The sequence below is a fragment of the Cnephaeus nilssonii genome, assembly GCF_951640355.1.
Source record: "Cnephaeus nilssonii genome assembly, chromosome: 10".
NCBI lineage: Eukaryota > Metazoa > Chordata > Mammalia > Chiroptera > Vespertilionidae > Cnephaeus > Cnephaeus nilssonii.
The window spans coordinates 27,713,784-27,727,578 of NC_137081.1; the positions used below are offsets into that span (position 1 = coordinate 27,713,784).

Here is a 13,795-nt window from a genome sequence, read left to right on the forward strand (position 1 = left end):
GGACCCCTTCTGCAGCTGGCAAATCCCTGGGTGAAACACTGCTGCCCAGACTGTCTGCTAAGCTGGATGCATGGTCTAATGTCATTGGGATTGCTTCTCAAAATGTACAGAACTTTGATTATAAAAGATGCAAACATTGCCAACTGCCAGAATGTGCTAAGAATCCAGGACTACTTAATGTTAAATATCCCCCAATGGCTCAAAATTCAGAATGCTGTCCACGTTGATTTTTTAAAAACATTTATTGTGATAAGAACACTTACCACTAGGTTAACCCTCTCAACAAATGCTTAAGGAAGCAATTCATTACTGTGGACCATAGACAGAATGCTATACAGCAGATCTCCAGAGCTTACTCACCTTGCTTAACTGAAACTTTATGCCCTTTAATTAGTACCTGCCTATTTCCCCTCCCCCAGTGTCCATGTGGTGTTTACGTCACTTACCCGAGACCCCTTTTCAGGAAAGCACTGGCAGACAGAGCAATCTCTCCCTCCACAAGGAGTGAACTTCTTTCCGCTCTGGAAGGTGAAACATCTGATTCAGTACATGCAACCCATCCCTTAGCCACGTATGTGATACACACATTACAACAAGCACACTTGATTTGCCTAACTCATGAGGAGTCCAGAGTATACCTTTACCTTTGAGTCTGTGAAAATAAGAGACTAATAGCGATAGATAAAAAGGCAGAGACTTTACCTTGTGGCTTGATAAAAAAGAAGATTGATGACTTTGTGAGCAAGAGTAAAAATCTATGTGGGCCAGGATACAGTATGTCAGCTAGGGCTTCTAAAAGGCTCTTTTGAAGCTAATTGGCTTTCACCAGAACCTTCGGCATTTCTCTCTCCAGTTTAAGATTCATTTACTAAGTTGTGAATGATCTTAGAGTGTAAACTGTGTAGTTAGGAAAAATGTAAGTGCACACTGATGTTTAATTCAAAGTATAAGTTTGACTGCTTTTCTTTTTCAGGAACCTCTTGTTTTACCTCCAAGATCAGCTAGGGCGTGCCTCCTTCACGGAGTCCCTCTTATGTCAACACTCTGGTAACAAATTGTTCTTCCTACAATTTGCTGATGCTTCAAGATGGTTCCTCCAAGATGTCTCTCAACCAGAAAGCTCCTGAACTTAAATAATTTGGGCCCTTTCCCCACTTTACCTGATTTTTCTTCAACACTCTCTTTAAAGACTCATGTATTTTCTTAACTTTAATGCTCCCCCAAACACACATATGCACTAATTTGGGGGAAATTAGTCCCCTGCTCTCACAAATCCTCATTATCTGTATCCAGAGTCATCCATCACTTCAATACAAAAAAAGTGTATTTCCAGAGGAGCTGTTTCCATAGGTAGATTCCTCAATGATGGTGCAGTGGAGATGAGCTCTGAGCTTTGTCACTGGCTTGGGCTGCGATTGGGAGAGTGGTGCCTAAAGCAGCTCCAGGGCCAGGAGCTGAGGACATTAATACAAATGCCAGGAAGGCATGATCCAGCCAGGCCCAGTGCTCACTGCAGCGTGCGTGTATTAACCACACATTTCTGTAACTGGTAGATTGTTTTAAACTCAAGGCTGTAAACTTAAGTCTTTAGATTAATGTATGATAGTGAAACAAAACAGTTAAACCAATATTTATAGTTCTGATGTACTGATGTAAGTACATAGATATGTATGTGAATATATATTTATATATATGAATATGCACATATATAAATATATATATGTAGGAGGGAAAGGAGTCTATCTAGCATGTGTGTTTTTTTCCTTTTCAATCACTTAATTTAGATTTCTTTTTTTTTTTCAGGAAAATTATGCTCAGAAATAATCCAAAAGAAAATATTTTTACATTAAGCATTAATGAAAAGACATCCTTATAAACAAAACTCTTAATGGGTCATTAAAAGTATATAAGAATTTAAACCTTGACAAGAGCCAAGCAATTAGATAATTAAAGTTTAAAAAATGTATTTGAAGTTTTAGAAATAGATGCCTCTTGAGTTTTGAGTAACATTGTTATTTATGATGTAGAAACATAGAGTTTAAAACCCTGGTAAGGTAAAAAAGAAAATTAAATTAATAAATGCCCAAGGCCAGGTCAGGACAGCATGAAAGCATTAAAACAACTAGTCTGAACACTTAGGTTCATTTGAGGTTGGGTTCATTACTATGTGTTCAGTGAAATATCAAAACAAGCAGGGAAAAAGGAGGGGCAGTTGATTCGATGGCTTGATAATAAAAGCAAGCTTGTTGTTTTATTTTTTTGTGTGTGTGTTTTTTTTAACTTCATTGGGCCAAGCATCACTGAGATGTTTGGAGCAAAATTATATTCAGAGAAGAATCAGTTTAAAATAGTTCAGCAGATTCTAATAAAGAAACAGAAATAGTTGTATGTAAAGCTTTGACTTGGACCAATAAAAAAAAAAAGCAAGAGGTGATTTTAGTCTCTACAAAGTTCTTCTACATTAGACAGCCAAATAAACAACATTTGAAAAGGAGGAGGCATTTATAGAGGACGAATCTTAAAAAACAAATTGTAGGAACCCATTAAAAGAAGATAAAGACTCTAGCTTAGACGAGTCAACATTCAAAATATATACCGTACTCACTGGCAATATACTGACATTCTCTAAAACCAATGTAACTTCTTCAAAGAGAAAAAAGGAAAAGTCATGATCCATTTTATGACAGATATTTTTAAATAAATATTTGTTGCATAGAAAGTTTAAGAAAAAAATGTTATTAATTTATAGATTAGTCATCTGCCCTATATTTGTACCTCTATTTTCTTATTTGAAATATAAATAACATATGCACATGATTTAAAAAAAACACACAAATAGTGCAAAAGAGTATAGTGGGAAAAGACATTTTCTCTTCCATTGTGCCCTCCCATTCTCTCACCTAGAGGTAATTGATCTCCTCAAATTGGTGTCTGGGTATTTATAAGCACATTCACATGATTATCACATGCATACACACAAAACTTTTTGGTGTAGTATATTTTCTTGGGCCTTGCTGTTTTCACTTAATCAGATGTCTTCAAAATCATGCCAAAATAATACATTTGGCTACAGACAAAGTATTCTAACTTGTGTAATCAGTCTTTACTGATGGAAATTTAACTATCTCCCTTCTTTTGCTACTGAACAATATCCTGCAACTAGTATTGTTGTGCATTTATCTTTATTCACAAGCCAATATAAGTATGTATGATAAATTCCAAAAAGATAAATTCCGGTTTCAACAGGTACATGCACTTAAAATCCTGAAGGTCAAATTGCCTCCCATTGATACTGCAGCAATTTATATCTCCACCTTTACAAGCCAACTATAGCATAGCCACTCCCTGTGTGAACTCTAGAATCTCTGCATACACAGGCTGGTGGGAGAATCCAGGGCAGGACGATCTTTGGTTCAGGAACCAAATTCACTTATATGGAACATAAGGAACAAAGGAAGTGAAATTTAGGACTCTCTAAACCTTCATAATAATAATAAAAAGAATATAATACAAAAATAAACTTAGGAATATCAAGTAAGATAAATAGAAAAAATCCACACACATATATTTCAGTGTGTTTTCAGTTATTATTTCAGGTGATGCTCTCAAGTGCATGTGAACTAAGCTGGATAAATCTTATCATCTTTACTTCAATCAGGATAAACTGAGTCTTGGATAGGTTAAGAGATCAATCATTGTCACAGCCAAGAACCAAAACTTCACATTTCTGAACACAAATGCCTTCTACTCCTGACTGATAAGAAGAGGACAGAAAGAAGCTTTCTATTAGATTTGCTTTGATAACTTGCATCACAGAAATTGGATTGGGTGGATCCAAGCTGGAGAGATGGACAGATAGAAATGTGTTCACTAGAGTGATTTAATCCAGCCCAGTTGTCTTTTAAGATCGACCTGAGTTACAGGCAGCCCATTGAATTTCCCAGAAACATCTGAAGTTGGTTTTTAATAACTGAGATTGTTAGATCTTATTACAGAATGTTCTAGGCTTATCTTATTCCAAAGTTAAAATTTCAAATTTAATCTTATACTTCTTTGTAATTTAATTGTGAAGTGGCCCAGCTGCTTTCTGGCCCTCTCTAAAAATGTTTTTAAGAAAGGATTATATTATAAAATAAAAATATCTCCAATATCATTTGGAGGCAGTTTGCTAAGCAGTCTTGACTGTAAAAGATAAAGGAAACCTTAGAGTTCATCTAGTCCAACACTTCATTTTACAGATGAGAAAACTGAATCCCAGGGAGCTACTTGATTAAAAATATAACAAAAATAATGCATTCAATAAAGTGAATTTTCAGCATGCCATCAGAGCTAATTAATGTACTTACCCCATATACAAGTTGCATAGAAAAGATAATAAGTATAAGTGACCTACAAAAAAGCAAAAATGCAGATGAATTTAAACTGTCCCTTTTCATGCAAACCACAATAAATAAGTAAATAAATAAATGAATTAATTCTAGAAAACTTCTCCTTATATTTAATAAGCTGTTGACACCAGCTGATTGTCATCGGTGACAAGATAAACATTATCCTCTCTCTAGTGGTCTTCATTACCTTTTCCCTTATAATCAGTCCAGAAGTACTCACATCCCTGAGTGAGGTCCTCATTGTGCTGGGTACCTTGGAGACACTGAAGGTGAAGCCTGGATGGTTAGATGAGTGAAGGAAAATGACTCTCAGAATGAAAACTAGAGAGGAGAGGCTTTGCTCAGGAACGGTGCAAAGACAGTGTATGCTGAATGGCATTAAGGAAAGCCAGCTAGAAGGAGGTAGGAGGGAAGGAAACCTAGCTGGACAGGGAGATAGTTTGGAAGGCAGTGGAAATAATATGGACTAGTTAGGGAAGAGTTAGGTAGTTCGGGGTCTTATTATTGAGGCAGAAATCTAACTGGAGTAACTTCATTATTATAAACAAATTTTAACAGAGGAGAGATGAACCAAAAGGGACCACTGTATGGACTGTGTCCCTCAAATACATATGTTAAAATCCTAACCCCGATAGTATTATGAGATGTGGCCTTTGGAATGGAATTCAGTCAAAAGGGTGGAATCCTCATGAATGTGATTAGTGTCCTAATAAAAGGGTCCCAGAGAGCTCTCCCACCCTCTTTCCACCAAGTTAAGATACAAGGAGAAGGCAGCAGTCCACAACATGGAAGAGAGCCTTCCCCAGAATCCACCTTGCTGACACCCTGATCTTGGACTTCCAGCCTGCAGACCTGTGAAAAATAAATTCCTGTTGCCATGCAGTCTATGGTGTTTGTCAGAGCAGCTGGGACTGACCAAGGTGACCACTAAACATTTACAATCATTGGTCACCTTGAGTGTGTTCAAGAGCTTCTATATTTACCCTTAAAACAGCTATGATGGAGTTGGGGCTTCCAGTCACATCATCCCCAAGGCTGGGAGAAGGGCCCCAGCCTGGGCCATGAGTTCTCTGCCACCCTATCCTTTGTTCTGTGTAGTCATCTCCTCACTGAACCCTTGCGTCCTAAGTGAGCCTTACTTCTCCACCCTCTACTCTTTCATCCTGTGCTGAGATGCTGGTAAATACCACAGACACCCACAGAGCCATGCCCCTGGAGGAGGCCCTGGCTGGACCACGAGAGACAGGGGTGGGTCTAGCCACACTTACTGATTCCACACTGAAGTCCCCCTTCTCCCGACCCTTCTATTTGAATTCATGAAAATCCCCAAAAAGACCAGGTGGGCATTTCAGTGAAGCAACTAAGTGAATTAAGAGAATAAAAAAATGAAAGAGGCATTAAACAAAGTAATAAACAGTTTTCAATCAAGTTAAAGTATTTACAATCATTGTTTGTTAAGTGGCTCTGTACCACGTTGGACATTTGTAAATAAGGACAGGTTCCATCTTATAGCAGTTCAGGCCTCCATATATATATATAAAGTCTCCTTAAAACTGTAGCCAGGATATGTTTTTCCACATTTTACTCAATGCAAAGGGACTCAGAAATGTTGAATAATGTGCTCAAAAAGTCATAGGCAGAGTGGTACCAAGTTGGGGGGCGGGAGGGCGGTCAGGTCAGGTCTGAGTCTCTCCTTCTTCCTCCTCCTGCAGTATATGTTTTAAAATAATGAGTTCTTTAAAGAACCATTCAAAATTAAGATTACTTTGCAGTTTCCTCCACATCCTCTCCAAACAAGTAAGACTTGACTGCACTTCTGATGAGTACATGCTCCTTTCCACCATCCTCTCCTCCTTTATTGCCCATAATATGTGTTCATCAGCTTGAAAACTTTTCATATTTTTCATTATTTAATGTTCCTCTGCCTTAACTCCCAATGTCTTTTTTAGTCACTTGTAACAATATCATATTAGCTTCCTACTGCTGCTGTAACACATTACCCAAACTCAGAGGCTTAACTACATAACACACATTCATTATCTTATGGTCTGGGGGTCAGAATCCGAAATGGGTCTCACTGGATCTCACTGGCAAAAATCAAGGCGTTGGCAGGGCTGTGTTCCTTCTGGAGGTGCCAGGGGAGGCTCAGTTTCCCTGCCTTGTCTGGATTCTGCCTGCATTCCTTGGCTTGTGCTCACTTCCATCTTCAATACCAGTAGGGGCAGATCCAGTCTCTCTCTTGCTGTATCCCTCTGACCTCCTCCTCTTCTACCACATCCCTTCTTGGACTCTCACTCTCCTGCCTCTTTCTCCTACTTCGTTCGAAGGGCCCTTCTGATTATACTGGAGCCACTCTGATAATCCAAGATAATCTCCCCCTGGAAAGGTTAGCTGATTAGCAATCTTAATTTCATGTGCAACTGTAAGTCTCCCTCGCCACGAAACAAAACGTAGTCATGGGATTAGGATGTCCACTTCTTTGTGGGTATGTATCCTGCTTACCACACGTGAAATGTGTTGAACTAACTGTTAGTTATAGGGACTCTGCTGCTCTGGACATACAGGAAACTTTTTGCTCTTCAAACCCAGTGTGTAAGAGCCAGAACCTGCAACCTTTAAATGAGCACCTTCCCATTCAGTAAGAGTATGTGGGTGCAATTCAGGGAGAATAGAAAGGATTTGTGTTTAATAATAAAAATGAGATGCAAAATGGCAGGCATAACCCACAGATTTCTGGAATGACTGGCTTTTTGACACATGAAGCATTCATATAATTCATACCTATAAGACCAACATTGAGCCCTAGCCAGTTTGGCTCAGTGGATAGAGTGTTGGCCTGTGGACTGAAGGGTCCCAGGTTCAATTCTGGTCAAGGGCACATGCCCAGGTTGCGGGCTCGATCCCCAGTAGGTGGTGTGCAGGAGGCAGCCGATCAATGATTCTCTCTCATCATGATGTTTCTATCTCTCTCCCTTCCTCTCTGAAATAAATAAAAGTATTTAAAAAAAAAACAAACAGCATTGAGTGAGCATTATTATTGAATAAAAACACCGAGGATACTCACCAGGGCTTTGTGGCTAAGAGCTTGAACCACCTGAAAGAGCACCTTGCTAACTCCATGTGCATGGCTTACTGCACAGCCAGTCTGAGTCCTTAGTCTTCTCTTCCAGATGATTCCCGTTCATAAGTGAGGTTTAAAGTCTGTACATGGTAAATATAAACATATCCCTTAAAACACAGTATGGATTATAAGGTTGAAATAATTACTTTCCTTGTCCATAGTTAGTGATAAAAATATTTTTTGAAACAAAACTTCAAAAAAAATTATATAATCTTTTCTTAGTGGTAGTTAAACTGAATAAATAGCAATTTTTATTCTTAAAAATAAAAATATTCTCAAATTCCTTATATGTCAAATATATTTTTGAGAAGTAAAAAGATGTATCTATATACACATATATACATAAAATGCTTGCATAGAAAGTATTGCTTCATTTCTCTAAGTGGGATTTTCTTCTATTTAATTGTTTTTCTTGAAAATCCAATTTAAATTCACGTGAGTGCTTGAAAGTAGGAAAGAAACCCTCTAGTGTAGAAATACATATTTTGCACACATACAGCAAATATATGTAAAATATTTTTATGTAAAATGATACAACTAATTGGAAACATTTTGATAGTGCCTCATAAAGTTAAGCATAAGAGTTACCATCTGACCCAGCTATTCCATTTCTAGCTATATAACCAAGAGAATTGGCAATATATGATCACACAAAAACTTGCACATGAATATTCATAGTAGAATTATTCATAATAGCCCAAAAGCAGAAACAAGCCAAATGTCCATCAACTGATGACTGGATAAGCAAAATGTCCTATATCCATACATTGCTTTTGGCCATAAAATAAAATGAAAGACTGATACATGCTACAGCATGGATGAACCTTGAAAACACTATGCTAAGTGAAAGGAGTCACATACTTTATGATTTCGTGTAGGTGAAATATCCAAAACAGGCAAATCCATAGAGACAGAAAATCGATTAATAATTACGAGAGGTTGCCAAAGAGGAGAACTGGGAGGTACAGAGTTTCTTTTGGGGTGATGGAAATGTTCCGGAATTAGATAGTGGTGATGGTTGCACAACATTCTGAATATACTAAAAAACACTGAATTATAAACTCTAAATAAGTCAAAAAGATGAATTTTATTTTGTAAACTTTATCTCAATAAAATAAGAAAGACTGTTTTGACTCAAAGAACTTAAGACTTTGATAAGATAATTTTGGCTCAAAGAATTGAAATGTCTCATCTTAAAAACTGGCTTCTCTGAACACCAGAATTGGGTAGAGAGAAGAAAATTAGGAGTGTTGAATATTACAAGCTATTTTTAAATTTCTGGATAAAATCTGGATAAGCTAACTCAATGCTGTATTTATGAGAGACTAGTTTTCTAAGTAAGTTTTCTAAGTAAGTGGTAGAACAACATTCCATGATACAGTTTCAAAATCAATAGAAACAGAATCTCTTTGAGTGCCCAGATCTTTTCCCATCCCTAAATCCATCCTTTTAAATAAAGGCTTTTTTAGTTGCATTCTAGAAGCCAGTCTCAAGAAAACAAATTATTGTTTTGGAAGGAATACATGAATTGATTTGAATCATTTAAAATGTACCTGATATCTGTAATAATAAAAGCATAATATGCTAATTAGACTGGACGTCCTTCTGGATGATCTTCCAGATGAAACTGGGGCTATGAGGGCTGAGCCCCTTGCACAAATTTCGTGCATTGGGCCTGTAGTTTTAAATAAGTAGAAAGTATAGGCAGAAATTAAAGAAAATCAGAGATATTTGCATTTTTACCCCAAAAGAGATACATGATGCAATTATTCTCTATTGTATAACCCTATTTCCCCCTCTCCCCCCTCTACCTAGGCCCCACCCCATCCCAGGCCTTCACCACACTAATAGGTCCAGAGGCATGGATGCATGGCACAGACTTACAGATCTCAGAGGTGAGAGGGGTAGGGTGGATGGGAAGAGATTAACCAAAGAAATTATATGCATATATGCATAACCCATAGATACTCTCAACAGTGTGGTAAAGGGATTTCATCTGTTTTTATTCAGGAATTTATCCCCAGTGCCATAATAATGCCCGGATTACAGTAAGTGCTCCAGGATGTATTTGTTGGATGAATAAACTTGCGGAAGACACTTTGGGACCTTCAGAATGTGAAACCAATATATTAAATAGGAAATGTAAGATGAGGCTAACTCTGAATACAGGTGAGGGAGTGGAGGAAGGGAGAGGGAGATGGAGAAGAACCATAACAGCTTTGGGGGAAGTGAAGAGAAACAAGCATTTACTGACCATATGTAGGATTCTTTGCTAAGTGTTGTTCACATCAAGTCACTTTCTTTTCATCAAGTTTAGTAAGAAAAGTATTATTTCCATTGTACAGAAAAAACAAACTGGATAAATGCAAGTAATCTGTGCAAAGCAACAGAGCTAATAAATAGCAGAACTGACTGTAATACATATCCCTTCTCCCACATGACCCCCGGCATGGCAGCCTTCAGACTTTTCTGTTCTCATACTCCCCATAAGAATTTTGAAAAACCTATGCACACTACCTCTTCTTGTTTTTCAAGTTCATATCTAAAAACTTTCATCTTCTTTTCAATAGTTCCAAAGAGTATAATTTGGAACACTGTAAATGATGACCTATAAAATAAAACTGTTGCAGAACTATTTCAGGTGTGGCCAAGAAATCATAAGGCCATGGCAATCAATTTTCACCACCATCAGTTTAAAATATATGTGCACAAGTTCTTTAACAACAGAAATTCTATATTAATTTTCTTCTTGAATTCATATTTATATTCTCTTTCCCCACATACACCCTAGTGCAATATAATTTTATACATGAAAATCATATTGATCACCCTATCATACTTCTCTGCAACAAAAAAATTATATAAGTGGAATATTTTTATATCCTATGATCACAAATCTCTACGTCTTAAAAAATGTATTTCTCCTGGATTGGCTTATCATTATGATGATTAGTAATATGTCATTCATCAAATAAATTTAAATTTTGATAGACAATTATTAAATTAAAAGTGAAATTTTATTGGAATTGTAGTTGGTAATGAATGAATGGGGCTTTTTTGTATCTCCACTTAGCCCTAAATTAATAATACTTCTTGCTGGAATAAGACAGGTTCAACAACAATCCTACTTCTGTTTTAATTTTTAAAGCTGTAAATTCTAATAAAACGTATTCACAAAAAATAAGAAGTTGTGAATAAAAAGCATTTGTTATACAAATGTCATTAAATTGTATACCAAAAGCAATATAGACTTCATCATCCAGAATTATTTTGAGTGATGTTTCAGCCTTCCTTCCATTGTGATGACTGCAAAAGCTGGGAACCACCTGGTCTGGAGGACGTGGAGCCCAGGAGGTAGAACGCTTTCCATTCTCAACACTGGCATTTACCCTGCACATCACTTGGCCCCATAAACAGTCCTTATACTCTGGGGCAAAGCAGGGTGATAACGTTTGGGATGGATGGGGGCAGGGGAATGGGGTAAGGATAAGTCTTTCTTTTAAAAAGTAGAGGAAGGACCAGTGTGAAAGGGGAACTTAGAACCTGGACCATTTTCAGATAGAACAATTCTTTTTTTTTTTTTTAAATATATTTTATTGATTTTTACAGAGAGGAAGGGAGAGGGATAGAGAGTTAGAAACATCGATGAGAGAGAAACATTGGTCAGCTGCATTCCGCACACTCCCTAATGGGGATGTGCCCACAACCAAGGTACATGCCCTTGACCGGAATCGAACCTGGGACCCTTCAGTCTGCAGGCTGACACTTTATCCACTGAGCCAAACGGTTAGGGCCAGATAGAACAATTCTAAGAAAGAATATATATAGCAGTTGAGAATCTAGAAATTGATTCCTATATTTAATTGTCCAAGCTGCCTGCATGAATCTTAAGAATCTTTTTGTCCCCCAAAAGTCCATGTAGCTCAGTTTGAAGATCTCTGCCCTGAATGAGCTGCCAAAATTTCCTTGTTCACTGGTTCACCTAGAGTGAGCCTCAGATAACTATCCCACAGCCTGTCTAGCCTAAATCAAGCCAGACTTTAGGACTGTTCGAAGCTGCAGCAATAGCTAAGCATAGCCCCATCCTCTCTCAGCTGGACACTGTGAACAGCATTGTGCACTACACTCTACAGTTCACAAAAGGCTGTCACACTTAATCCACAACAATCTATGAGGATTTTATTTGTTGTAACTGCCTGTGTTAAGAGCATAAACACTTTTGTCTCAACCAAGCTTTTTTTCATTCTGAAGACGGAAAAAAAGGGAAGGCCTGCGTGACAGTTTTGCAAACTCAAAGACCTAAAGTACCCACAAAGGATGGTCTGAAATGAAAACTTGAACTAAAAGCAGTTTATAGTAGATAGTCACGTCCTCGGCCGGTATCTTCCCTGACAAAGGTCAATCTTTACCTTAACTGAGCCTATTGTCTTTTTGCATCTACCATAACAAGCCTATCAGTAAATATCAGGGTTAACTTGTAACTTCCCTTTTTCCGAACCCCTCAGGGCACAACCACAAGTGCCTTGCACCAGGACTGAGACCATAAATTCCTTCATTGTTACTGTTATCATGTTAATTGTTGACTGTAAACTATCCTGTACCCACCTAGGTAAAAAGAAGTATTTGTCTATCATTTTACTTCTTATCCAATCCCAGAGGTTTCTTGGCTTTGCTTTCTCCTGCCTCTCTAATCTAACACCAATGAATTTCATGTAACCCATTTACATCTCCTCCTTTGATTGAAATGTATAAAACAAGATGAAAAACCACCATTCTCTGGAGCATTATCCCAATACGTTGAGATTCTGCTTCCCAGCAATTGTCGACAGTTTGGCTCAAATAAACTCACAAAAATTCTTTACAGGTTTGAATGTTTTTACATTAACAATTCCATAAAACAAAAAATACCCCATCACGCAGAACAGCATCCATCTAACCTATCATCTCACAATAAGTGGCTGTTATTGCTTGACACTGTGTTTCCAGTGGAGTCTATCACTACTACAAAACACACACACACACACACACACACACACACACACACACACAAAAACACACACCAAAATCTCCAAACGATCCAAAGTGCTATGCCATGAACACATATGCAAACGATAGCTTTGGAGAACTGCCTAGCTAGGAAACTTCTGCAAAAGTTGTGTGCCTTTCAAAGAACATCATTTATTTTGCCCACTTTTATTCCCAAGGCAGAGGTGTTCTCCATAGACTGATTCATCCTAGCCCTGTCAGCCCGGCTAGGTGGGGGTGACCAGGTTTTCATCACCTGATGCTGTTTCCCCAGTCACAATGACATGTTGGGGATAACCACCTGACCAACCTAAGGTTTGGCTTAGTGACACTGAACTCTGGCTCTGGGCTGGAGATTGGTGCTGAAAGATGATCTGGATCAGTCCTCTTGGAAAGCTGTAATTAGGAAACTGAGAGTAGAAATGAGGATGAGGGAGGAAGGATGCATCCAGAAATGCCCTGAGATCGAGTAGGACATTAGAAAATGGGGACAGGTCAAGGCAAAGTAAAAGCCTTAATTTAGAAGGGGAAAAAAAAAACACACAGATATGCAGAGTAATCATAAACAGCTCTTTTCAAGAGAAGAAAATGCAAAAAGATAGAGGGTTTCATGAGAGCACTGAAGACTAGCTCATCCCCAAGAGCTATTCCTGGTGCAGTCTTAGAGTCAGTGCCTGTTACTTGAGCAAACTGACCTGGGCAACTGGTCCAAACGCCGTGACACATCAGGGAGCTCATCTGGAAACCCCCAACAGAGGGAAAGTGAACTTAGATGCCCTGGGTCTTTGACATCCCCCTTGCTCACCAGCCCAAGTGACATCCACAGGCGCTTTCCCAGTATGTATTTACATCAGTGGTTTCCAGCATGTATATTCAGTAAATAGTACTGTTCTCTTCTTCCAGCTCCCTGAGGTCATTTCTTTTCTTTTTTCTTTTTTTAAATATATTTTTATTGATTTCAGAGAGGAAGAGGGAGAGAGAGATAGAAAGATCAATGATAAGAGAGAATCATTGACCGGCTACCTCCTGCCTATCCTCACCCCCACCCCACTGGGGATCGAGCCCGCAACCAGGGCATGTGCCCTTGACCTGAATCGAACCTGGGATCCTTTAGTCCGCAGGGCGACACTCTATCCACTGAGCCAAACCGGCTAGAGCAGGTCATTTCTTTTCTTATGAAAATTTTGGATTCTAACTCCACTGAGAATATTTTCCAAATGCTAAGTCTGGGAACAAGATCTGAGATATTCCAAATCACAAT

General features: G+C 38.3%; 1 protein-coding gene across 1 annotated transcript in view; it reads right to left on the minus strand.

Moving 5' to 3' along the window:
* The window catches only part of COL4A4 (collagen type IV alpha 4 chain), a 113,925-nt gene that overhangs the window by 91,305 nt on the left and 8,825 nt on the right, over positions 1 to 13,795 (minus strand). Inside the window, exons 2-4 of the mRNA XM_079782112.1 lie at positions 7,453 to 7,589; positions 4,347 to 4,389; positions 447 to 521 (exon numbers count right to left, since the gene is read on the minus strand). Of these exons, the coding sequence (XP_079638238.1) occupies positions 447 to 521; positions 4,347 to 4,389; positions 7,453 to 7,514 (180 nt within the window). The 5' untranslated portion in view covers positions 7,515 to 7,589. The remainder of the gene's footprint in view (positions 1 to 446; positions 522 to 4,346; positions 4,390 to 7,452; positions 7,590 to 13,795) is intronic.